This window comes from Copadichromis virginalis, linkage group LG3 (genome assembly GCF_057382275.1).
Source record: "Copadichromis virginalis isolate Kocher_CV1m ecotype Utaka linkage group LG3, C_Virginalis_male_GT1.1, whole genome shotgun sequence".
Classification (NCBI taxonomy): Eukaryota; Metazoa; Chordata; class Actinopteri; order Cichliformes; family Cichlidae; genus Copadichromis; species Copadichromis virginalis.
Genome location: NC_140620.1, coordinates 14,340,025 through 14,367,419, shown reverse-complemented (window position 1 = coordinate 14,367,419; position 27,395 = coordinate 14,340,025). Strand labels below are relative to the sequence as shown.

At 42.4% G+C, this 27,395-nt stretch overlaps 1 protein-coding gene and 1 long non-coding RNA gene across 2 annotated transcripts; one reads left to right on the top strand and one right to left on the bottom strand.

The window, feature by feature from the left end:
• Positions 1 to 17,820: 17,820 nt before the first annotated feature.
• On the top strand, positions 17,821 to 18,662 carry LOC146712963 (uncharacterized). The gene is made up of 2 exons (XR_014919263.1): positions 17,821 to 18,144; positions 18,254 to 18,662. It is a non-coding gene; the product is annotated as an uncharacterized LOC146712963 (long non-coding RNA).
• A 913-nt stretch (positions 18,663 to 19,575) lies between these two features.
• Positions 19,576 to 25,699, bottom strand: LOC146712962 (uncharacterized). Its single transcript, XM_085437228.1, has 6 exons — positions 25,484 to 25,699; positions 24,516 to 24,941; positions 23,908 to 24,443; positions 23,470 to 23,763; positions 23,167 to 23,356; positions 19,576 to 19,584 (listed from the first exon to the last, which is right to left on the bottom strand). The coding sequence occupies exons 1-6, from the start codon at positions 25,697 to 25,699 to the stop codon at positions 19,576 to 19,578; spliced, it is 1,671 nt and encodes a 556-aa protein (XP_085293354.1).
• Between the last annotated feature and the right edge of the window lie 1,696 nt (positions 25,700 to 27,395).

Here is a 27,395-nt window from a genome sequence, read left to right as displayed (position 1 = left end):
ATGTCTTGACGGGGTTAGTTGAAATACAGAATCCAGCTAACCCATACATCACCATTGCTCTAAGTAATGACACCAAACATGATATCACCTTGACAAGCAAGATGGCCCTGGGCACCTTACAGCCAGTTGAACGTATTGTGGAGGTTGAGGCCTCAAACGAGTGCCCACCTGCAATAACAGTTCGCAAGATAATGGTGGAGTCAGCTGGACCTCTCCCAATGTCGTGGTATCCGCCAGTGAATCTTGATCATTTGGAAGAGGAACAAAAAGAGATTGTCCAGAGAATGTTGTTTGATGAGTGCAGCGTCTTTGAGTGGGATGGGAACAATATTGATTGTAATCCTGATCTGAAAATGGTGATAAACCTAAAGGTTGACATACCAGTGCAGAGAGCATATACCTCCTTTGCGCTGTCTTGTAGACGGGGATACAACTTCCTCCCACGGATTCCTATCCTATTCCTGTCTAAACGGCCCATCTGTGTCTCCTAAAGGATGACATACCAGTGCAGAGAGCATATACCTCCTTTGCGTGGTCTTGTAGATGGGGATACAACTTCCTCCCACGGATTCCTATTCCTGTCTAAACGGCCCATCTGTGTCTCTGTTCCTGTCCGTGATGTGGCCTCCCATGATTTACGCACTGTCTGTGTGGGCCTTGTGTCATCAATTCACAGAGAGTTGGGGAATGTCTTTCAACTCTCTGTGAATGGTACTCATGGCCATTGATCAGTGTGCTTTGGTCAGTGGTTGTTCTCAATGGTCATGAGAATTTGTATATTAATGATCAATGAACTGACCTCCCAGATCATTGTTACTTCAGTGGGCTGGTTTCAGTCATTATGCAAATGTACTGTTTATAAGTTTGGGGAAACCTGCAGTCAACTGAGACTGAAGAATTCACATGGATGAGTGACAAAACGTTTCTCCCACTGAAAACGTTACGTCCAGTTGAACAGAATCAGCTTTTGGAGATTTACTTAACTGCTTGATTGAGCATGTATTAAGACACTTTAAAATTTAGTTTTTACTATTACTATTACTAGGATATTACCAGAAGAAGCTCACAAAGCTTTCTGCTATACTTCAGTTTCTGTTGATGAGGAGGATTTTTTTTTGTCTAGGCTTTAAACCACATGTCTGTTCTTCTGAGCACTAATATACACACAAGAAATAGGCTTTTATGAAAACACTAAATCAAACACTGCTAACAGTGGGAATAAAGGAATTATTTTACTGCATTTATAATATAACTTTATCAATAAATTGCATTAAACTGTTTATCACAGCTACTGGCATCAGATTAACATTTTTATTGCATGTGCAGCCATAATCATTGTATACACACATTTGCATGTTGTACTTAGTGATCGGCAGATGAAGCTTCATGAAGCACTGAAGCGTTTCATCCAATTGGTTCATCCCAGCGCAAAGCTTCTTAAAGCTTCATTTGCTCTAGTAAGACATCTACTGGACATAAAAATATTAGTTGGCATGAATTTGAAGAGTGTGGCCTTTTGCACACAGCCTGTAAATGTCAACAACAAAAGGAGTGTGTAAAACATGTATATTGTAGTGATGGCTGTATACTGTGTATATTTATGCTGGCAGTATGGAAAATGATTATTTGGAAATGCTTAAAATGGAAATGATCATTTACTGTGAGGTGAGGTGTGGTTGGGGTGTGGACAGCGGTTGTGCTTTTGTAACGTTGAGGTATGGACAGCTACACACTGAGGCTTTGAGCCTCAGTCCTACCTGTTCACATTTTATTCTGTAAAAACTAAATTTTCACTGCTTTTATAACCTTTAGTGGGGAGAACGTAGCTAGGATTTAATGATTTAACAAATCTTTTGAATCCTTTGTCCTCCACAATGCTAAATGGCTGGGAGTCCTCAATCACCATGCTAACCAGGTCTTCATCTATTTGAGATTGTTCTCCTGAGGAAAGACAATAAAGATAAAGCACAAATATAAATATCAAACACGTAAATTATAACAGCTGTATAATATTGTTATATCATTTAGTAACATTACTGCATGCTATATTATCATGGCATTTGATGGCTCACCTGGTCTTGCTCCACAATCGGTGTTCCCCTTATTCTCATGCAAAGCTCTGTAGTGCCTAAGCATGGATGAGGTGTTGTTGTTATATCCCAGCTCCCTGGCACATAGCAAACACTTCACTTTGTACAAAAGTAAAGCCGCTTAACATAAATTGTATTGCACCATCAGTATTATGAAAATACATCTTCTGTAGAAATTTACATACCTTGTTGGGAGGAATAAGATCAAAATGTTCCCACACAGGGGAGGACATCCTCCTCTTCTTAGCTGGCTCCATTCTCTCCAGACTTTCTCTCCTCACTCTCATAAACCTCCAAACTGTCTCCAAACTCTCACTAACTGCAACTCTCCATCAAACACCTACATTTTGAATGAAGTCTGAGGGGTTTATATCGCTGTCATATCTCACGGCAAAGTTCGAACCACTTCATGAACCAGTCACGTGGTACAGCCGGGCAGCGAGGCTTCGGACGTCATCATTTTCAGCTCCTCCCATAAATGAAGCAAGCCTCGATACGCGCATCGCGGAAACGCCCCCTCCATTACTCGACACAAGCTTCGAAGCCTCGATACAGAACGTCACATCAGTAGTTGTGCTCATAAGAGTTGATTCTCAGTCTATTGAAGGTTTCAAGCTTTGTGAAGCGCGATGTCTTCACAATCTATTGTGTAAGGTGATTTGGAGCAATGGAAGGTTAAAACAGCATTCACGCTTACAGACAAATATGATTTAAATGTAGACCTTTGTAAGCAAAGGCCTTGAATTCATTTAGCTTCTACCTGCAGTTGAGCTTGCCTAGTAAAAAGTGACAGAAGAAGAGTGAAGAAAGTGTAAAGTCCCCAGGGGCTATTCGGAGAATGAATTTAATTACCATGTATGGAAGAAAGTACTGGAAAGAGTAACATCTCTGTCTATTTTAGCTATTTTTAAGTGATGTGTGACACACGCTAGGCACAGATACACCCACACACAGGTCATTATCATCATGATCGTTGAGCCCACTGCACCACTCCTCCCCTGCAGCCACGCGCCGGACCACACCTCCGCCACATGATGATTTACTGTAACTTAAGCATAATTATGTACATTTGTGACGCAGAAGGGGCTGAACCCTGAGATGAATAAAACTATTCTGAATTGAGTTGTTTGGAGAAGATCTATGCTGATGAGTTGCAGTGTACATCTTCCCACACATGTACTCATTAAATCATCATTTGACTGAACTCTTCTGGGCCAGTGTTGGTTTGTTCTTTGCCTCAATATTTCGAATCGGGACACTACCAATACAGATCATTCACAGCTAGGCTAAAATAGAAGGATCTCAGTGATTGTGAAAACAGAGCTATTTAGGAGCAATAAGGCAGCGCAGCTAAAAGAGCCGAAGATCTCAAACACACTGAACACTCCTCACTCACTTGGAGAACCAACTTTCAGATTGATGACGCTGATGAGCTTCAAAGGTTTTCCAGCTCTCTTGATGACATGACACTCGTATGTTCCAGCATCATCTTGTCTCACATTCTTCACTTCAGAATCAAAGACACGTCTCCATCAGCTATCTGTCTGTCCTTCAGATCCACCTGGTTCTCAAAAGATGGATGCTGGTAATCTGGAACAAGTCATCCATGCTGATATAAAAGGACAAGTTCTTCATCTTCCAGGTCAGTTCTGCTCCACTCTACAACTATGACGATGTGAACTTGAGCTTGACATGTCAGAGTGACGTCCTGTCCAGACTCAGCTGTGATGATTTTGTGATCTGAAAAACAGGAAACAACACAGCGCAGCGAGATTAAAGATCAAAGTAACACTGTTCACTTCTACAGCAGTCAATCAGAGTGATGATCAGACAGCACTAAACTGTACTTACACACAGAGAATTTTCAATAAACTTATCACAAAATTAATGTGTGCAGGCTCATGTTGCCTGCACACACACAGACAAACAGAATGAATATGAAATAATCCTACTCAATTTCTTTGTCTTTATCTATCATTGAAATGGCATTTATCTCCAGGGCCCTGTTTCAGGAAGCCGGTTTAGTGGAAAAACTGAGTAAGTATACCCTGAGTTAACGAAAACTCTGGGTTGTCGGTTTCACAAAGCGAGTTCAGATGAAGCCTCAGTGAGTCACTATGATGACACACTCCGTGAAGCTAACCTGCCCCCTAGCAGGTTTACTACAACTAACCCTGACTTTCTCCGCCCCTTTGTCGGAAACCTGACAGTAGGAAGAGTCGGACATGGCGTGCCTCTTCCTTGAAGAGCCAGTAGATCGTGAAGCCCAAATTCTCCGCAGAGCTCTCCGCCGGGAGAGAGTGATCAGAGCGCGTTTGGACATTTTATCATTTCCTGATGATTTCCTGTGCGAACGTTACCGTTTCTCAGCACAATCTATAAGTTATTTGGATAACATCCTCAGGCCATATATTACGCATGTGACACATCGCGGACATTCTCTCAGTTCATTACATATTATATGTATTGCACTTCGGTTTTTTGCAAACGGGAGCTTTCTGTATAATATTGGTGACGCTGAGCACGTTTCCAAGGCTACCGTCTGTCGGGCAGTCAGGAATGTTACAGTTGCACTGAAACGTCTCCTGCACTCATCTGTGGTGTTCCCCGGTCATAGACCCACAAGATTCATCAAAGAGGGATTCCACAAAATTGCAGGTAGCAGGATGAACGAAACTTAATTTATGATGTGGTGATACTTGGACTACTACTCAAATTTTACATTTATTTTCAGGGTTCCCAGGCGTGATTGGCTGTACAGATGGCACTCACATCCCAATCATTGCTCCTTCAGTAAATGAAGGAGACTATGTGAACAGGAAGTCTTTCCACAGCATTAATGTACAGGTACATAGTTCCCTGTAGCATTTCAAACTAACAAATTATTTCATTATAGTAATGGATGCTAATTTGTGTTCTCTGCACTGTGAAGATCATATATGATGCTGCCAACATTATCACAAATGTGGAAGCCAAGTGGCCAGGCTCTGTCCATGACTCACAAATATTCCGTGAATGTACACTGAGCACAAAATTTGGACATGGTGAGTTGAGAATACTTTAAAATATATAAAGACCAATTGCTTCAGGGACATTTGAACTGAAGTGTATCCTTCTGTCTTAGGAGAGTTCACTGGCTACTTGCTTGGTGATAGGGGGTATCCATGTTTACCCTATTCGCTTACCCCTTACCCTGACCCTGAACCGGGCCCACAGCAGCGATATAATCTGGCTAATTGCAGGACAAGAGCCAGAATTGAAATGACTATCGGAATGCTTATATGGAACGCCAGGACTGCCATAATGAATTAATTAAATACACCATTAAATAATTAATTAAATGTGGCAATAATTAATTAAAATTGGAATTAATTAATTAAATAAATAGTTATGACACATGTAATTAATTAATTATTGACACATTTAATTAATTATTTATGTATTTCACATTTTAATTAATTATTGACACATTTAATTAATTAATTATTGACACATTTAATTAATTATTTATGTATTTCACATTTTAATTAATTATTGACACATTTCATTAATTATTGACACATTTCATTAATTATTTAATGATATATTTATTTATTTCATTTTGGCAGTCCTGACGCCTGGTTCTCATCATGAAATAATTTTATCTGTCAGCCTCACCCATCAAACTCAGGGGGTGGGGTTAACGCTGATCGAGTCAAAACCATTGCTTTGGCCTGGTGGCCATTGTTTCTAGCACACAACAACCGGCATGTGGAAGCTAACAGAACTGAGCTTTGAAAAACCCTGTTTGTGTGTTACCAAATACCGTTTTAATATTTTTTTAGCCGAGAATGTAGTGGTTTAATCTTCATGTGTCTGGTCGGTTTGTCAAGATACAGCCTCTTTGCAAAAGTGTTTCGATGATTTCGGAGATGTCTGCCCAGTCTCACGGCAAAGCGTGGGATAGACCCGCTCGCCTCGCAAGCAATCCCACCGACAAAGCGCAGGCCCCGGTACACAGCTGTAGTAACCCCCGCTGACTTCTTTTACTGAGGTTATATTTATCGATGTTTTATTTCCTGATGTTCTTATGTGTCCTACGTGTTTCAGTCGCCAATTCTGAATTATAACTAACATTAAAAACATGTTTAAGGAGGAGAGAGAGCAAATAAATCTGTTTAACATCTGATCTTTGGGTTTTTGTTCAGTAATCAGCGTGACCTGTGTATAAACACATAAAAGAGATAACGTTGGTGTTTCCGTCATGTAGTAACTGCTGGCTTTAACTGTACAAAGGTTGTTCGACACTATGAAACACATACAGACTTCATGATGTTCGGCTAATATTTTTATTGTGAATATTAATCATGCTGACCTCGCTCTGTACACCACGCAGCGAGGTCAGCATATCCACGATATCCTCAGCTCCATGAGTTAACACAAAGTTTCCCAGCTGACTATCTAACTGCCAACTATTCCAGAGACGTGAAAATATACAGCATAAAGAAAAGTGTAAGAGACTCAGCAGCAGATTAGAATAACAGTTATACATTTAATAAATCACCAAATGAATCCAAGAAACGAGCAAACCTGTTCCGACAATTTGAATTTGTATTCCCTCAGCTGCAGACTCGCTGCTGTTTAAATGTTTGAAAAGGAAGATTAGATATAAAAAACGTCAAACATAGACTCAGTCTGCCTTCATATTTGATATGAGGCCAGCACGTATAGTGGCCTCAGCAGGCTATTACTGAAATACACGTGCTATATCATAAACTATGATATAAACAGGGAGGTCCTATTAACATGTTTAGTTTTAAAGGACACCTTCCTGCCTTTAGTCTCATTCATGAGCAGTATTAGTTTTCTTCTAACATCCAGAAGTCTGCACAATGTGTTTCATAGTTTGTAACAAGCCTTTGACAGGTAAACATAACATGACCGAAAAAGCAAAAAAAAAGCAAAAAAAAAGAGAGAGTGTGTTGACATAAGAAGAGAAAATTCTCTCAATTATGGAGACAGACAAATGGTTCATTTATGTTTGATGTGTGTTTATTCCTCCCTAAATATCGTCGGTGAAGTTCGCCATGCATGTCAGATTTTCCTGCGCATTTTTATACCTCTGCCAACAGAGAGAGAAAAAAAATCACATTCTAACAGACAGCTGGTGCTTAGAATACAGTTGAATAACTATTAAAAAACAGATGATATTTAGATGATAGTTCAGTCTAACACGTGCCAGTGAACCATTAAACGTCTGTGAAACTATGCAGTTATGAAACGTAACTTTAACCTCAGCCAAACCGATTTGCTCAGTTGTAAATAAAACAGCGAAGTAAACGTGACCCGACAGACAGAACCTGAGTGAATGAAGTCCAGCGTTTAACCACTGAGAGCTAAAACTCAGCTGAGGTTTGAAAGCTGTGTGCCGGTGATTGGACATCAGCCGCTGATAAAGCTGTTCGCCTATAAAGTGCTCTGTAAGGAAACGAGCTCCAGCAGCTCTGCGCTCGGGGAAAACACTATATTTACTTATCTTGTGCAGAAAAATGCGCTGACATTGCGTTATATCGAGCACCGGCTGCCGAGTTAAACTGTGACTATCACCAGGTAACTAGGCGTGTTTCTTGAATTAGCAGCAGGTGTTAAACAGCTGACAGATGAGGAGGAGGATGCATGCAGGTAAACTGAGGGTCTGTTGAGCTGATCGCTGGTTTCGTGAGAAAAATGTCAGCTCGTTCTTTATGTTACAGAAGCACAGAGACACAAGACCAGGCGGAAAGAGACGATCGTTCGGTGAAAATGAGAATCTGCGAATGCAACATGTGGAACACGGAGAGTGGAATATGTAAACAAACCGGTTAACGTAACCCCCTCGGTGCACTCTGCATGCTAACTGTTAGCAGAGCTAGTGAAATCTCTGAAAACATCTGAGCACTTTTGCAAACATGTTCTATGTTGACAACCTGACCAGACATACGTCGCGACATTCGCGGCTAAAACACTGTTAAAAGTGTAGCTGGTGACAGAAAAACGGGGTATTTTAAAACTACACCACCACCATTGCTGCTTGTGATTTGATCTGCATTCTGGGATAACTGGCTGCCCCAAGTCTACACAAGCAATCGATTTTCTAGGATCGACCTGTTTTGACTTACTTTGCACGGCAACCAATCAAATGTTAGAGAAGCTGCATGGGCAGCGTTAACCCCGCCCCCTGAGTTTGATGGGTGAGGCTGACAGATAAAATTATTTCATGACGAGAGCCAGGCGTCAGGACTGCCAAAATGAAATAAATAAATATATCATTAAATAATTAATTAAATGTGTCAATAATTAATTAAATGTGTCAATAATTAATTAAAATGTGAAATACATAAATAATTAATTAAATGTGTCAATAATTAATTAATTACATGTGTCAATAATTAATTAAAATGTGAAATACATAAATAATTAATTAAATGTGTCAATAATTAATTAATTACATGTGTCATAACTATTTATTTAATTAATTAATTCCAATTTTAATTAATTATTGCCACATTTAATTAATTATTTAATGGTGTATTTAATTAATTCATTATGGCAGTCCTGGCGTTCCATATGCTTAAGGCCGGGTTCCAGTGCCTGCAAAGACTCAGGGTCACCCCAGAAAGGGCATGTGACATTATTGTGGCATGTGTGATTCTTCACAACATTGCCACAATTAGAGGAGAACACTGTCCTTCTGAACCAAACATCAGCAGTGATCCAAACCATGAACATCCTGACCCTCCCACGGACATACAAGATGGAAGCGCAGTCAGAGACACCATATGTCACAATCATTTCTTTTGACCCATCACCTCAACATGTTGAAAGAAGAATAAACAGATTTTTTGTTCAACTGGCTTTATTGGTCGCCTGTATTTCCTGTACACAAAGTATTAAAAGATGTAAACCTCATAAAGTGTCTCTGTTGCTTCCTCCTCTGTAACAGCTGTCAATGTTTCTTCATTATTTTCCTGTAGTAAAGAAATAAACAACATTGCTGTTCTACTGTACACTCATATAATCTGTGGAGTATTACTCACAACTGCATGTTGGTCTGGCTCAACAGGAGGCTGCACCAGATGCAGTACACCACCACCATCAACTGATAGAATATGAGGTTTATACAGGTCACTTATAACTTACAAGGGACCAAATGGCAATTAACAAACATACCAATCACCTTACACTTCATTGTCATTATGCTCTCAAAGACAACCAAGACTGAGGGAAGGCAAAATCAGTAGGAAAATAACTTCACTACAAAATAATCCATTATGGTAAAGAGTTTATCAAATGAATGAGTAGCACTGCAAAGGTGACTGTGAAGAAAGGATGTATGCACATCATGTATTATTTTGAATTTACCCCCTATGTAGGCACTTGTGTCTTGCGGGGTTATTGACTCAGAGGATGTCCCCGCAGAGATGCCTTCGGCCACAGGGCGCCCACTGTTTTGGCTGAGGGCCAACTGCTCAGCCTCTGTGAGTGGTGGTGGTGGAGGACCCCCACCTTTTTTTCTGTTGGCTATAACGGGCCACATTTGAGCATACAGAGTAAGCAAATATGTACTTGTAATGTGCTCAGATAATTTCAATAAGTGCTTACAGAAAGAAAATTAATGTAGCCTCTAACTGCAATTGATTTACATGGGACAAACAGACCAAGCACTATGGCTCATAATACAATTACACCTTACCTGTTTGGACTATATTTTTATATTTCATTTTTACTTGCTGCCAGGCACGTTTGGGGCCTGTTGGGTTGCACCTGCGCTCACATCACATCACAAAATAAAATGTATAAAATAACAAATAAAATAACATATGATAAAATAACGTGTTAAATGGGTGGAAATCCCTAGATCAATGTTTATATTAACACTCACGCATTGACTCTGTCGGCTATGTTTTGCCATGCATGCTCCCTTTCTTTTGCAGCTGTGGCTGTGTTACTTTTTTCCGCGTAATTTGCATGTTATCGGCATATGCTGTCATCAGAATTTCGGCCTCAAGCGCTGTGAAATACATTGACCGCGCCTTCTTTCCCTCCGTCTCCATGGTGACTCGCTTAATCTGTGCTCCGCTTATCAGGGCTTTATGTATCCTGTCCGCGCGCTTCACTTGGGGTTAAAGCAACTCCGCGTTGACTGAACTAATTGCTATCAGCCTTTCTGAAACCGAATATTCCGGGTTGGACAGTTCGGGGTTACTCAACCCTGCGTATCGTTTTTCACTCTGAGTTTTCCAAACCGGCTTCCTGAAACAGGGCCCTGACAGGTAAAACTCACCTGCAGAGGTAAACATGCAGAGGCTGAATAACAACAAAGCTGAGCAGAGTGATGCAGTCACAGCAGACATTTCCTCTACCACAGATGGTCTTAGTTTGTTCTAAATGTCTGTATTTTCAGTGAATAACAGAACGTGAGTTTAAACCTGATTGCATCAGATTAAATTTAACGTTTACATAAAATTCAGTTTCCATAGAAATGATTCCAGGTTCAGATACTAATGCTGGATAATAATCACTAAGGCTTTTGAAATCTGTGAGCGAACTGGGTCCTCAGCAGTTCTGTGTGATTAGTAAGTATGTGTCTCTCAGCTTTCTAGTCCAACTGGTCCTGTAATGATTTTTGCTGCGTGCGCATGTGTGTGTGTGTTTGTCTGAAACCATTTTTTTCCCTCTCTCTGTTCTTGTTTTTGCATGATCTGTTTGGTTGAGAAGTGATTTCAAAGTTTCATGTGAGAGATAAAATAGCTGCGGTTAAATTAAGCTGTCTAAAACTGTCAAGGTTCAGCCCAGAGAGAAGAGCAGTTTTATTTTAAACAAGTTCCTCACACCAAGGGGTTTCAGAGGGGAATATTTCTGAAGCTGACACTGGACTCAGCGCCCACAGAGAGAGGGGAGAAAATAATTAGGCTATGTTCACACTGCAGGTCTTAATGCTTAATTCCGATTTTTTGATCAAATCTGATTTTTTTGTCTGCTTGTTCACACTATAAATAAAATGCGACAGCAAACGCGCTCTAGTGTGAACCCTCAAAGCGGCCCGCATGCGCAAAAGAAGACGTCACACACAACACACTCTGTTTAGACCCAGAGCAAACAATATTTCGTCTTGATGCATTCTCAATCATCCAGCAAAGTAAATCTCCAAAAGTTGAATCTGTTCATCTGGACGTAGCGTTTTGTGGGAGAAACGTTTCGTCACTCATCCAGGTGACTTCTTCAGTCTCAGCTGACTGCAGGTTTCCCCAAATCTTATAAACAGTACATTTGCATAATGACTGAAACCAGCCCACTGAATCAACAATGGGCTGGGAAGTCAGTTCCTTGATCATAATTATGCAAAGCTCTCATGACCATTGATCAACAACCAGAATCAGAATCAGAATCAGAAACTTTATTGTCATTGTCATGAGAACAACCACTAACCAAAACCCACTGATTGAAGACCACCATCATTTCCATCAGTAATGGGGAACATCTAAAAGCTGGCGTGTACCGTAAACCTACGCATATGGATCAGTATCTAAGGTTTGACTCTCATCATCCACTGGAGCACAAACTGGATGTCATCAGGATCAGGACGCTACAATACAGAGCGAAAACCATCCCCACATCAAGAAGGCCCTGAGCCTTCTTGATGTGCTGTTGGCTATCCGATTGGCCTCCCTGCTGCTGCGGAGCCTGGGACGGTCTGCTTGCCTCCACCCCGGGGGGAAGGGTAACATCTCTTGGGTCTGGGTTCTGTTTCCCCCTCTGGGGGCGAGGGTACCTGGACCCGGGGTGTAGAGTATGTTTGGGGAGTGTGATTGTGTGTACATGTCCATTTATGTCAGTCCTTACGTTGGGTGAGTGCTGAGTGTTTGTATATGTGTGCATGAGGGTGGGAACGCATGTTTGTGTCTGTGTGTGCCTGTTTGTCTGTGTCTATATGTCAGGTCGGGTCTTAGACTCCACCTCTCTGGGAACTCCCAGGCCCTCCAAGGCCTATCTCCCCTCACCACACTCCCTGCCGGTGACTGATGCTCTCAGGGGTCGGTGCATTGCTGGCGCCTGTTGCTCGGTCAGGCCTCCTCCGGGGTGTGGGGGGCCCTCTGGGCCTCCGGCCTCTGGGCCTGCGGCTCAGTTCACTCTGGCGCAGCTGGCTGCCGGCAGAGCCGGCGGGCACGCCGGTGCAGCCCCCTCTAGCTTCTGCTCGGTGGCTACTGGGTGACGCCTCGTCTGGGGATCCTACGCCCTTCCCATGAGGGTGGCACGGATGCTCCTCCGGTGGTCCTCCTTGGGCTCTCGTGCTCTGGGGCCTCTGGATGTCTGGGGCCTGGATCTCCTCCATGCCTGCTTCATGCCCTGGGGGACGGGGCTATGGCTCGCTACATGCTCTTGCAGACCATTACATGTGGAAACCATTTGAATACAAACGCGCTGATCCACACAGGTGTGCACACGGATGTTCACTGCTCGTAGACTTAAATTACACCTTTCTTGGCTGCTACTTCAAAGCACATTGTGCGCTGTCTGTCCTGCGTGCTGCACAACAACACTGAATATTTAGTATTTACTGCTGTTTACACTTAGCTAGATTAATGCGATGGTGTTGTGTTTAGTATGTTGCTTTGGTTTTTTTTGCTTGTTTTCTATTCTTTCTCTCTCAACAGGTGATCCAGGAGATTTTATTTTATTTATTTATTTTTCCCCTTTCTCACTGTCCCTCTCCCCTTCTGTTTTTCTTTTCCTTCCTCTTTCTTTCTCCCCTTTCCTATCCCTCACTCATGTCTGTCCCATCTGTAACAACTGAAAATAAAATAAAATAAATAATTAAAAACAAAGGTCGATCAAATGGACCAATATGGCAATGCCACGATGATCCATTTGGCAAAGTAAATCCATTGGGTATCCTTGTTGGTCTTCAGACAACAATTCTGATGGCTAAAGAACCAAATGGGACAGGCAAAAAAAAAAAGAAAAAAAAATCAATCCCACCCCTAGGTCAAAAAATATGTATAGGACAATTGGCCTAATCTAATATTTTGTATGAACCTGTCCAGCTGTCCATTTAGTTGAATGTAGGATTAACTCATAAGTCTTGCTAAAGTACCTTGTATTCTGATTCATCGCAGCAGCAACAGCAGCAGTTTGGTTGGATGATGTTAGCAACTGTCAGCAACTGCTGACCGAATAATTTCATCCTGCATAATCTGAAACAAACACATAAAGACAGAAACAATTTATAAATTAACGTTCGATAAAATCTAAGAATGTATCATTTATTAGATAACAATATGAATATGTCTAACAAAAAACTTGTGTGGAGCAAAGTTACATTCAATCAAGATGGTCTGGCATGCTACAACTTTATAGTTGTTAAATTCTGGGTATACATACCCAACTTGTACACGTTTATTATTATTATTATTATTATTATTATTATTATCCTACCCAATTACATGTTTCTTTTAATCAGAGTATGCTGTTTTAATGACTTTACAATATCATTTACATTGCGTTCCTTACATTTTCCCAAATTGTATGTTATATTAATCCTATATTTCCGTTTTAATATTTCTAATGTTTGCCTTGTTTTCTTCACTGTCTGGTCTGCCTCTGTCTCACCTGTATGGATGCATTTACACCGAAATGTCCCCAACAAAGGATGTTTTAATTCACCACTATTCCAGTGAAACACGAGTCTCCCATCTTCCTGCTACCGGTCTGGAGTTTTTGTTCACCAAAGCACACACCAACTTCATACTGATGGACAGATCACTGCCCTTTTGCCGCCTTGTCTGATCGTGTTTTCTGGCTTTGGTTCACTTCACCTCACTCTTCCCTATTCTTGTCATTAAATCCGGCCGTTCTGCAACCATGGCAGCCATTAACTCTATGGCTTTATTCATGGTGTATTTTACCCCTTCACCAAAGGCCGTTCTCGTTTCCAACATTATATTTGCAGTGTTCGTCTATCTATCAATATCTGCGGAGTATTTTTTTAACGAGTATCCTATTTTCTAAAGCACAGCATGTAAAGGGTAGCTCGGTTAGCAGGATGCTAGCATGTAGCGCTTAGTGAGACACGCCTCAGACGAGTTGAGCAAAGACCCCGTCTGTGTACTTTATACGTGAGCAACGGATTTAAATAAAATTAAGGTTTCAAAAGACAAACTTGAAGATGAAAAACAATATACTCACCGGAGAGCCGCCAGGGTTTGCCGCTGCCATCTTGGCGCTCCTAAATTCAAAACTGCCTCTGCAGACAGGCATGGGAGGCGTGGAAATTGTCATTGAGTTAGTCAAACGTTTTCCTTAGTTCGAGTAGATGATAAAATAAAATAAAAATAACTGGGATTTTAAATAGGACTAGGCGTTCTGTAATGATCTCTATTTAGGAGAAAAACTTAATCACTCGCCTTTAAACAGCTCTCTTTTAGGAAACACACTGCTGGCTAACGGTGTCATGTGATCAAACAGCGTAATTTAATTGGCTGAGAGCCACTCGACTCGATCTGGTGCTGATTGCTCTGGCTTGGGTCATTAAAGTTCATCACTTTTGCAGTTGAATTTTTGCAGGTGAATTTTTGCAGGTGAATATTTTTGCAGGGAAATTTGGAGGATAAAAAATCAGTGTCATAAATTCAATGTCTAAAAATACTTGAATTCTGATGATACTATATTTCTTCCATACATTTGCAGTTTGGACGCACAGGTGTGAACATCTCCCACAGCAGGGGGAGGACTATCCTCCGCCCGTAATGCTGTAAATAATGGTCGGCAAAGTTATGTGATATTAGTGATGTTTGTACTAACTTGGTTTAAAAGTCTTTACTTTAAAATATATGCTGTTCAGTAGTCGACCTTAATCTTACAGAGAATGTGATCATTTTATTGATAATTAAAGTCAGTCATATATCCACAAACACAACAAGATGAAAGTCAGTGATGCTGCTCGGTTTGCAGTCCTGAATATCACGGCACAAGCAGGATTCACTGCACTGTTAATGTTAGCTGTGTTATATTGCTGTCTCTGTTCGGTGGTGTCGAGCCAAACGGACTTTAACGTGTGTTTGAACGAGCTGACGGTTCACTCGTTAAGCTGAAAGAAAGATGCTTTAATCACAGCAGTCACACATGTGTCCACTGTATCATCTGGAAACTCTTCTTGTTTTGTAATAACACAAACTAAATCCTCCTTCTTTTGTGCTGTTTTGTAGCAGTGTATACACCTGAGACTGCCACCCGTCTGTCTGTCCTGCACTCTCTCTCTGTTTCTTTCTCTCTGATTGTGGAATAAAAGTATGAACATGTGTTTATAAGTTACACTTGTGTTTGAATCCTGCAGCTTATCACACATTTGATTTCCATGTGTGATGACTGCAAGTGTCCAGAGTGAGGACAGACTGAGGGACCCACTGCTGCACATCATCTGTGAGGCTTTGCACCCCTGATGATCCACCAGGACAAACTCGACAGTGTGAGGAAGAGGAGGAGGAGCAGCTGACAGATGGAGAGAATAGACAGACTGTTCCCTGTTTGTGAAGGACTGCTAGATAAGTTTAAAATAATTAATTGTCTGTCCTGAATCAGTCTTATTAGGTAATGTTCAAATAATTTGATCATTCCAGTGTTTTCAGTGTGGGAGAAAGTACTCAGGGCCTTCAGGTTACACACTATGAAAGGCAGCAACAAGTTTAATGTTCAGAAACCTAAAGTATGTATCAGCAGCAGAATGGAGCTAAAAATAAATGTTTGTTTCAGTTATATGAAGCTTTGAGTATTTTGGATCAGTAGCACTGCTGTGTTTGTTGTATCATATTGCTGTGATTGTTTATATGCTTTAAATATTCTGAGGTAAGTTGATCTATAATGTTACATCATATTCTATAAGGATGTTATGTGTTTGTAGACTTTCTGCACAGTTTGACCCATTTAGTAGAAGTCAGCCTGTTTAAGGCTCTGATATCTATTCTGTATGACTTGTAACTGTCCCTGAGACAGTTAAAATAAAGTTGGTTATTTCATGTTTCTGTGATAGATTCATGCTTAATTTAGTTCATTTATTTATAAGATAAGATGATAAAAGTTTAACATTAAATAAAAAAACATGTCTCAAATATGTGATTACAAAATATGGGTTTGTTAAATATGTAAAGTGCTGTAAAGTTTGTTTGAGGTGAAGTTTGTAATTGTCACATGACCAGAGTTTGGTTGAGAGCACAACCATGGCATTGTGGAGCTAGCATGGATACATGGCTACCGATGCATCTACAGCCTCAGCGTTAATGTTATTCTGCATGTGGTCCAAGAGGCGCAAACGGTATGGTTTCGTGTATATTGTTTGTATAATGTTGCATACGTGTTCTACAGTGGTAATGAGAGGACATTTTTGTGATATCCATTATTGTGCATTTTCTCTGTTCTGCTTGCACAAAACTGTTTATGGACACTGATATGAGAGACTGATAAGCTCAAAACATTTATGTTGTAAACTTTGTGTTTCTTCAGTTTTCACGGTGTCTGAAGACAATAAGAGTGAGAGAGAGAGAGAAATAAATTTCCGAAGACATCAGTATGATGCGTGGCCATTCTTTGTTGGACCCCTGTAGTTACATGACTTAAAGCAGTTATGACATGGTCTGATTTTCTCACCCAATAAAGGAATATTTAATATATCAGTCTACTCTTCATTCTATCAGAAACAGTTATCACAGCTCGTACATTTTCATTTTGCACATATATGTAAGCATTGAGCCAAATTTAGTAATGCCAACAAATTAAATGAACAATATTTGTCTCTTACATATGATACATCTATACGTATTTATACACTGTAAAAGATTCTTGTCTTTGAGTGAAGATTTATGGTGATGGGAAATATAAATAACTGAAACTTGAATCTTTACTGAAGCTCAGTGTTTGACACAGAGTTCACTCACATGTGCTGTACCAGTGTAGCTCAGGTGGCAGAGCAGGTCAGCCACTAATCAGAAGGTCGGTGGTTCGATCCCAGGCTGCACCCTGGCTGCATGCCAAATATCCTTGGGCAAGATACTAACCCCTACTGGTGGTGGTCAGAGGGCCCGGTGGCGCCTGTGTCCGGCAGCCTCGCCTCTGTCAGTGCGCCCCAGGGCAGCCGTGGCTACAATGTAGCTTGCTATCGCCAGTGTGTGAATGTGTGTGTGAATGGGTGAATGACTGAATGTAGTGTAAAGCGCTTTGGACTAGAAAAGCGCTATACAAATGCAGGCCATTTACCTGCACATGTGACAATAAAAGTGAATTGTTCAAGTTCACTGCTGTAATAACTAATAATGATTAATATAATAACTATAATATTGGCCATATTATATTTACACTGACTTTAGTCTCATGAACAACATAATTGTTATTTACTAGCTAATCTTAAAATGACTGTTCAGTACAGAAATGAAGCCCAACAATCATGTTTTACAGTCATGTGGTCTCAGCCTCAGATACTTATTAAATTTAAAGCTCGTGTAGAAACAAACGAACAAATGAACAAAATATGTTCTCCTTCATTTCTCTCAAACAAAGGAAACGTTTCCAGCGGTTAGTATCATGGTTGCTAGGCAACCTGGGCAGCGCGACGGAGATCGACCGGTATTTCACAAGCCTCGCACTTCCGGCCTTAGCGGTCTTTGAGTACGCGGCCCTTGTGGACCGTTAAGGCTGCGTACTTTAGGGCTGCCGAACCTGAATAGCTAGGTTTCATTTGACGTAGACGTGACGTCGACGTAAAGCGCGAAATTTGACTGGCGGTCGGAAGTGAAAAAGATAAGCGCAAAATCACAGACAGACAGTACGCAAAATGCCTATGTCCTGTTGTGTTTACGGATGCTCCAGTAGGTCGACCAGAGAAACTGATAAACGGTATTTTAGGGTACCAAAAATAGCCCAACGAAGAGGAGAAAAATGGAAAATTCTAACCGAAAAACGTAGGAAAAATGGATTTTAAATTTACGTTTACAGTCGGGAGGAGCAGAGTCTGCCAATGCCCGTGTCTGCAGCGACCACTTCGTCAGAGGTAATGTTATGTTTGCAAACGAACTTATTAGCATTAGGTTGTCGTTAAATTCTCGTTTACTTAGTGCTTTTAAGTTAGTAGTCTAATATTGACTTGATTGGGACTATAGGCTGCCCAAGTGCTTTGGATGACGAAGAGTCGGAGGACTGGGCTCCGACGGTCAATCTCGGCTACGAACGAAAACCCAGATCGGAATCAGTTCTCAAACGAGAGAAAAGAATGAAGCTTAAGGCAGAACAGCATCGATGTGCAGAGGCGATTTTGGATATGCAACAGACGGCTGAGAGCCCGAGACACCCTTCAGAGGTGTCTCGTTAGACCGCTGAGAATGGTTTACCTTGAAACAAACAACTGTCACTCTAACGAAGTCCTAAGGATGTGGCATGTTTGTTGACGTTAAAGCCGCTACCGCTAACTGTTAGCGTGTTTAAGATAAAGCAATATAAGAACAAACACTCACCCTTGCAAACACCAAACTGTATCCATCACGGAGACGTTTTGTTCCAAGGTTGTGGACCCACCCGCTGACAAAAAAATTGTACGCCTCCAGACTCTTGAAAGCTTTCATTTGCTGCCTAGTGTAGTAAGAAGTCTGGAGGACCAAGTAGTTGGTGATATCCACAGCCTCGATAGTAGGCAAATCCTTTACTTCTGTGGTGTATTCGGACATTTTCAAAGAATACGGATCACGTCCGATATATTTTTTTAACTATCTGTTTATATCTCTCCCGAGAAACGGGGTCTAAAGTTGCACAATAGCTGCTCTCCTGACTCTCCACAGTGTCCTCCATGTTTACTTCCGCCCTCCACTCAAAAATCGCGCTGCCTCCGCACGTCATCAGAACCACGTGACCGCAACCCAACAAGTGGGATACAGCCTAAAGCTGTTCCAATTCTCAGCACCGGTCCTCTCTTTCCCTGAGTCCTTAGCAAATCTCCTTCCCACGATGACGTTTCCATCGAGGGCAAGAAAAAGAGTTAAGGAAAAGGAGATAGGCGCTACTTTTGAAATAACACCCCACATGGCTACGTTGGTCTGCTTAGTCACGTGACCGCACAGCAACAAATCACAGCAGAGCCGGAAAAGGAGGCGGAGCAAAGTGTGTGTGCAGGAGAGGAGTCGAGCAGAGAGAGCTGCTTTTTCATGAAACGGGAGTAAAGTAGTAAACTTACAGGAACATATACCACTACCAACGTTGGGATTAATTTCTGCATCGATCTGCACACCCTTGTCTCCTGGATCGTAGCCGAGATCAGCGTGAACCACGTGGGTCTCTGCTCCCTGATCTGTTTCTTAAGACTTCCAGCTTCATCACGGAGTTTCTCTCGGTTTGTGGGCTCATATAAAGGTAAGCACCGAGCCAACTTTAATGTGGGTTCAGTTTATGTTGTTGCTGTTAAGAATAATAGATTGCTTGGTATACACTGGAGTTAGACAGTCTGTAGAGCAGAGGCGGAGCCAGACATTTGAAACACCCGGGGCTTAGCCCTAAAGGGTAGTATGCATGTGGGATTTTTTTTATTTATTTATTTATTTTTTTTGGGGGGGGGGGGGGGGGGTAGAAATGACTGAAAGATTAATAGGCTCTGTTTTGAGTTTTGTTCAGAAAAGAATGACTTCATATAGCGAAAAATATATATCTCATATGCAGAACACCTTAAACTAGTTTTTTAATTGAGCAGCAAGGCAGAACAAAGTCGGAGTTGTATCAAGACACGAGGACTAAACCCCAATTCAACCAGACCCAGAACTGATCCGGAATTAAAACTGGACTACAACAGTTCAAAATCAGGACTATATAGGATTTAACCAAGACAGAACAAGAATCAGAACTAGATGATAGTAGCACTAAAAAATCATCATAGACCTGCACTACACTTGTTTTTTTAATTCTACCAAAGTCCACTATTTAGATTGAGAAAAGTTTATATAATTATTTAGCCTTGTTGTGCAAACAAGCCTGCATAACTTAATAAATGTAGAATTTGAAAAATAGCAAACCTAAAAAGAAACACTAGGTACGAGATACATGAGTACCTATGATACGGTGATAGTTTTGGTAAACAACCATTTGACTAACATGTGTGTCTCACCTGCTCTTGTTCATCTCTGTTCTGTCCTCATTCTCCTCTCTGTTCCTCTCTCTCTCTCTTTGTGCTGACAATCATCAAATATACAGTTGAAACCAGATATTTACAAACTCTTCAGATCAAAACAAACACTTTTTTAATTGTAACATCAAATCAGACTAAATGTTTATTTTTTTAGATTGATAAATAAAAAAACATATTTGTTAACTTTAAGAGGAAAGAGAGAAATTGTCTGTATTTCTTAATTGCAAATGGCACCAAATTGTATTCAAAATTGAGCCACACTTATGGAGCTCCACAGTTCTTTTTCTGGTTTGGTTGACATCTGTTGATTTTACCCATTTCCACCAATTTACTCACATGGACTCTACTAACCTATCAGAAGCTTCTTCAGCTCAGAATGGAATCGTCTGGAGTTTTCTTATTAATTAACAATAAACTTAGTGTATATGTACTCCTAAATTTGATCAAAGTGATAAAAAATAGACAGCTGTCTCTCTTTATTCTGACATTTAACTAATTCAAAATATATTTCAATATTTATCTAAAACAAAAGTTTAATCTAAATTGATGTTGTACAGTAAAAATGTTTTATGTTTTCTCCCTAAAGTGTATGTAAATATCTGGTTACAAATGTGAATATCCTGCTGTGTACTGAAATCCCTCTTGTTTTGCATAGAAATATACTGAACAACATACAAAACATAACATATAAAATAACATTTACCTGAGTTTTTTCTTTGAAAGATCCCTCTATTTTCCATTCTTATATTTCAGTACATAAATGAAACCGATTTAGTCGGGGAGGGTAAGAACTGAAAATATGAAATAAACACACATAAGCTAAGACTCTCTAAAAAAAATAGCATTTGTTCGACTTTTCATTTCGCCGTTTGTTGATTCACTTGAACAGCAAGTAACGTAATATTGGTCAAGTGATCAGTTTGATATCAATCTTTCGTGATGCACCGTCATATTTACATTATTTGGTCATATTTGGTTATCTTGGTTATCTTGGTCATATTACCCAGCAAAACCCAGTATGCAGGTTCATCTGTAACAGTCCTTGTGCCACAGATCAACACTGCTGCTTCTACATTAAACAGAAGAGCAGCGACATGGCTGCAGATCTCTGCGACTCCGGCCATACAGGTGCAGTGGGCGACTTCAACCTTCCCTGTGATGCTCACAGTGACCCATGGCTGCGATGCTGGTTCATTCAGTCTTTGAGAGTGCAGTACCTGAAACACACACAGACAAAGTTCATTTAAAGACAAGAACTAATGAGCCAAGGCCGACGTAAATGTGTTTAATCTACTTTATCATAAATGTAACAAAGTGTTTAGAAAGTTAGCAAAAACATGTAATTTTTCATTTCTTTATGTGTCCATCTATAGAACGCTGCATGTTATAGTGTAAATCTGTTCTCTGTCAGAAACCTGCCTGCAGAAAATGAACCTAAAGTATGTAATGCAAGGATGTCATCACTTTAGAGATGGAGAAAGCATAAAGTGACAATTATGAATCACTTAATATGATAAGGAGATTCTGCAGGTCATTAATCAATGTATAAAACTAAAATAAAATGTATTTTTAGTGACACAGAATACAAACATGGAAGCAAGATGTGTAATTAGGATTATTTATAATAAATATGAATAGTGCAATTTCTTTAACCATAAAGAATAACAATCCTTCAGGACAATGTCACATCAATGCACTGAACTCGCTATGTTATCCATCTAACAGCCTCCACATGTTCTCACTGTAATTTCCTCTCATGAATGAATTTATGCTGCACTAATCTGAATGTTTGCAGGTAGGGCTGCTCAATTAATCGAATTTTAATCACGATTACGATCTGGGCTTTCAACGATCATTAAAAATGACTGAGCCGATTATTAGCCCCTCCCTCATTTATCCGCGACACCTTAAAGGCCGGTCCGTGAAAATATTGTCGGGCATAAACCGGTCCGTGGCGCAAAAAAGGTTGGAGACCGCTGATTAAGAGGTCCCGAGGGAAGCTCGGAAAGCTAAGCAGAAGTTATTTGGAGAGGAGAGTGACTGCCGTTGGTTGAAAAGAGAGGTAAAAAAAACTTCAGTGGTGTTGCACACTATTTTATATTATTTTTTAAAGTCATTATTCAATACATGGTTATTGTTAACCCTTTAAAGCCGGTCAGAGCAGCACACTCTGTTTTGTGTAACTATTTTTAAATCCCTGTAGAACCTGAACCGTGTAAGCTAGCGCAATAATTTGTTTTGCATATGAAACTTACATCTTATGCCATCAGCTTGTCCTCGGTCACGGTTTCCTTCCACATAAATTGCATAAAAAGCACTTGCAGGAACAAAAACATAATATTCCAGAAACACGCTTTGCCGATCCGATCAGCTGTTCGTAACACTTGGCACATTGAAACAGACGTCACCGCTAACTATCACATGTCCGCCATTTCCTGCCCGAAACCGGAAGTGATGTCATTTTCGCGGAAAATGTAGTTTTTTTACTTGTAGGCCTTAAAAGCCTATACTGGTCATGTTTGACTTTTCTGAATAGTTTCTGGGATGCTTAGAACTCGAATTGCACTGCTGGAAATAGTTTATTTTGATGCACCTGCTGTTTTCTTTGCAAATTTGCATCATAGGATTGTTTTTGTTTTTCCTGCAGTATATAAAAATTGCTGTATCTCCAAAATAAAACTATGAAGACACATAGACGCGAACTAGACAAGGGGATGCAGGTGATAGGGGAGACAGAGCAACTAAAGAAGACAGAGACATAAGCCATAAGACAGAACTCAAAGAAACCAAAAACTAGAAAGTATAAATAATATCACAAACTCCAAAAACCCTGGGTCGACGACCCAGGCATCCTAACAGTACCCCCCCCCCCCCCCCCTTAAGGGCTGGCTTCCAGACAGCCCTAACCAAAACATCAAAAAAAAAAAAAAAAAAAAAAACACAACCCAACCAGGGTGGGCGGCGGGGGAAACAGGACGGAGGGCTCGAAACAAACCAAACAAGGAGCCAGAAACAACAAAACAAAACAAAAAAGTGCAAACACTGGAGCCCGGAAAGCAACAGAACAAAACACAGAAACAAAGTCCAAAACAACAGCACCAAGGCCCAGGCAAAGTCCAAAAGCAAACAAACAAAAGAGCCCACGAAAGGCGCAGAGGCCCAGGCAATAGTCTCAAAAAAGTTCAGGGGGGCCGGCCCGGAGGCTGAGAGCACGATAGTCCAATCCCGGGCAGTTCAGGGGGGCGGCCCGGAGGCTGATGGTCCAAGAGCCCAGAAAACAGTTCAGGAGGCCGGCCAGGCAGAAGGCACCGATGGCGACGGAGCAGATCAGGAGGCCGGCCGGGCGGGAAGCAGCGACGGCGACCGAGCAGGTCAGGAGGCCGGCCGGGCGGGAGGCACTGGTGGCGGAGTAGTTCAGGGGGCCGTCCATGATGGCGGCGTAGTTCAGAGGGCTGTCCATGACGGCAACGACGTCCAGTCATCGGCCGGACAGAACGTGCAGGATGTGCAGGCCGGACAGGATGTGCAGGCCGGACAGGACGTGCAGGCCGGACAGGATGTGCAGGACGTGCAGGACGAGCAGGATGAGCAGGACGTGCAGGCCGTGCAGGATGAGCAGGCCGGACAGGATGTGCAGGCCGGGCAGGACGGGCAGGACGAGCAGGCCGGGCAGGACGAGCAGGCCGTGCGGGACGTGCAGGAACAGACAGATTGGAGACCTCAGGGGCAGACAAAGCTGAACCCTCGGAGACTGGACCAGGCGGAGCTGCAGAGGCCGAAGCCGGACCAGGCGAAGCACAGGCTGAGGCCGAAGCTGGACCAGGCGGAGGCGAAACAAGAACAGAGGCTGAGGCTGAAGCCGGACCAGGCGAAGCTGCAGAAGCTGGGGCCGGACCAGGCGGAGCTGCAGAGGCTGGGGCCGGACCAGGCAGAGCTGCAGAGGCTGGGGCCGGACCAGGCGGAGCTGCAGAGGCTGGGGCCGAAGCTGGACCAGGCATAGCCGAGGCAGAGGCTAATGGCGGCTGGACGGGCTCCTCGGGCCCTCCAGCTGACGTGGCAGAAGGCTGAACGGGCTCCTCGGGCCCTCCAGCTGACGAGGCGTGAGGCTGAACGGACTCCTCGGGCCCTCCAGCAGGAAGAGACGGCTGAAGCGGCTCCTCGGGCCCTCCAGCAGGAAGAGACGGCTGAAGCGATTCCTCGGACCCTGCAGCGGAGACAGGTGGCTGAAGCGGTTCCTCGGACCCTCCAGCGGAGACAGGTGGCTGAAGGAGTTCCTCGGACCCTCCAGCGGAGACAGGTGGCTGAAGCGGTTCCTCAGACCCCCCAGCGGAGACAGGTGGCTGAAGCGGTTCCTCGGACCCTCCAGTAGAGACAGGTGGCTGAACGGACCCCTCGGACCCTCCAGCGGAGACAGGAAGCTGAACGGATGACCGAGGAGAGGAGCGACGGTGGCGTCGCTTCCTTTTAGACGAGGGAACAGGAACCGGTGGAGAAACGGAGACCTCCTCCTCATCCTCCGACCACACAGCCGCCAGGAAAAAGGCAGGCGAACGGACAGGCGAACAAGGTCCCAGCTGGCGTGAGGAAGGGGAGGAAACCTGCAGTGGCGATGAAGCAGAGTGTGCGTTGTCCTGCGGCAGCGGTGGGGAAGACGTAGTGAGGGAGAGAGCAAGCTCACTAGTCTGTGGTGGCCAGTGCGATCCTCTATGCTGTTGCATGCTGGGGGAGCAGGCTGAGGGTCGCAGATGCCAACAGACTTAATAAACTGATCCGTAAGGCCAGCAATGTTGTGGGGATGGAGTTGGACTCCCTCAAGGTGGTGTCAGAGAGGCGGATGCTGTCCAAGATAAAGACAATGTTGGATAACACCTCCCACCCACTCCATGACATGTTGGTCAGTCACAGGAGCTCGTTCAGTGAGAGACTGAGATTACCGAAAAGCACCACTGAACGACACAGGAAATCATTCCTGCCTGTGGCCATCTCCCTGTACAACGCATCCACTTAACACACTGTTTGCTGCTACAACTACACATGTTTCTTTTCCAAATATTTATTTATAAGTGACTTATGTATGTATGTATGTATATATATGTATATATTGTACTATTCTTAGTTAGCGTATTGTCTGTCTTGTCTTAATGTTGGTTTAAAATGGAGCACTGTAACAAAAAATAATTTCCCCCAGGGATCAATAAAGTATTCTGATTCTGATTCTGATAGCCCTGACCTGCTCTCTCCAGGCAGTTCTGGTGTTCCCCAACTCAGTGTCCTTAGCGAACTGGCTAAGCTGGGGATTATGCCGAATGATGGCCTCCACCGCGCTCAGCCCCACTGCCATGGTCCTTAAATCCGGGGACTGGGCGATGCGGTCGAGCAGCCTCACCATCCGCTCCATCTCACCGTAGAACTCAGAAGAAAAAGAGTCTGCAGGGTCCATGTTCTGGTCGCGATCTTCTGTTAGGTGAGGCTGTGTGCAGGCAGGAATAGGACCCAAGGTGCAGACTCCGGAGACAGAACTTAAACCAAAACAGCTTTAATGCTGAACACAAACATAACATAACTGGAAAAACTCAAAAATAAACTAACACCGGCAGATTGACAAAACACACAGCAAAGTAAACGGTAGATCGCGACACAGACACAGAGAAACACTTGGCTAAAATACACAGAGGGAGCAATCAGGGAATGGGTAACAGGAGGGAAACAGCTGGGACAAATCAGAACTGACGAGACCAAAGAAGCGTAAACTGAACACACTGAGAAAAGACAGAGACCTTCAAAGTAAAACAGGAAACACATAACACAGACACAGGCTCATAAGCAGGCACTACAAAGGGAACAGAGACGTGGGAACAGGGCACACACAAACACTGACTGAACACGGGGATATAGGAACTTAAGATACACATAGACGCGAACTAGACAAGGGGATGCAGGTGATAGGGGAGACAGAGCAACTAAAGAAGACAGTCTCTGTCTTCTTTAGTTGCTCTAAGCCATAAGACAGAACTCAAAGAAACCAAAAACTAGAAAGTATAAATAATATCATAAACTCCAAAAACTCCAAAAACCCTGGGTCGACGACCCAGGCATCCTAACAGTACCCCCCCCCCCCCCCCCCCCTTAAGGGCTGGCTTCCAGACAGCCCAAACCAAAACATCAAAAACAAAAAAACAACAAAAACAACCCAACCAGGGTGGGCGGCGGGGGAAACAGGACGGAGGGCTCGAAACAAACCAAACAAGGAGCCAGAAACAACAAAACAAAACAAAAAAGTGCAAACAGAACAAAACACAGAAACAAAGTCCAAAACAACAGTATAAATAATATCATAAACTCCAAAAACCCTGGGTCGACGACCCAGGCATCCTAACAAGTAAAGCTGTGGGTTGTGGGAATGAACCATAATGTTTTATCTAGGGGTCTAGATTTATGCCTGTAGTGCACTGCCATGTAAATAATTTGCATTTACTGAATATATACTGACTGAGTCCCACTGTTCAAAAGTTGAATAAAGAAACAAACTAATTTTTGCCTCTTTTTTTTAATTTTATTGAAACCACCTTATAGAACATCACATCAGTTACAATGTAGAATCCATGTCATTTATCAGAATCAGAATCAGAATACTTTATTCATCCCGAGGGAAATTAGGGGTTACAGCAGGCAGCACGCTAATGGCGCATGCGCACTCACAAAGGAACCTTCTGACCAACTTTACACAAACATCACATTGGGCAGACATGTCAGAAGGTAGGCTGATAGGAAAAAACAACGAAAATACACTACATGAGGTAAGAGGAGGAGAAAAAAAACTCCACTCAGACTGAGCTCCTAGTGGGAGAACAGTTTGAGAACAGAAAAAACACCTCAGCACAAAAGCACATGACTATCAATACACCATAGAAACACGAGACAAGCAACAGGGGCGGGTAAAGGGTAAGAGAGAGCCGGTGTAGACAGCGCATCCGGTCCTGCAGCATCTGTGCTGGTCCAGTTGACTGCTATCTTCCCCGGTAGGGCACAAGCATCGAAGGCGTTGGAAAGGGAGGGGGGATGAGTGAGTGCTTATCAGTGTAAGTGTGTGTGTGTGCGTGTCCATAGTTTAGCTGAGACAGTGTCCTTCGGCCTAT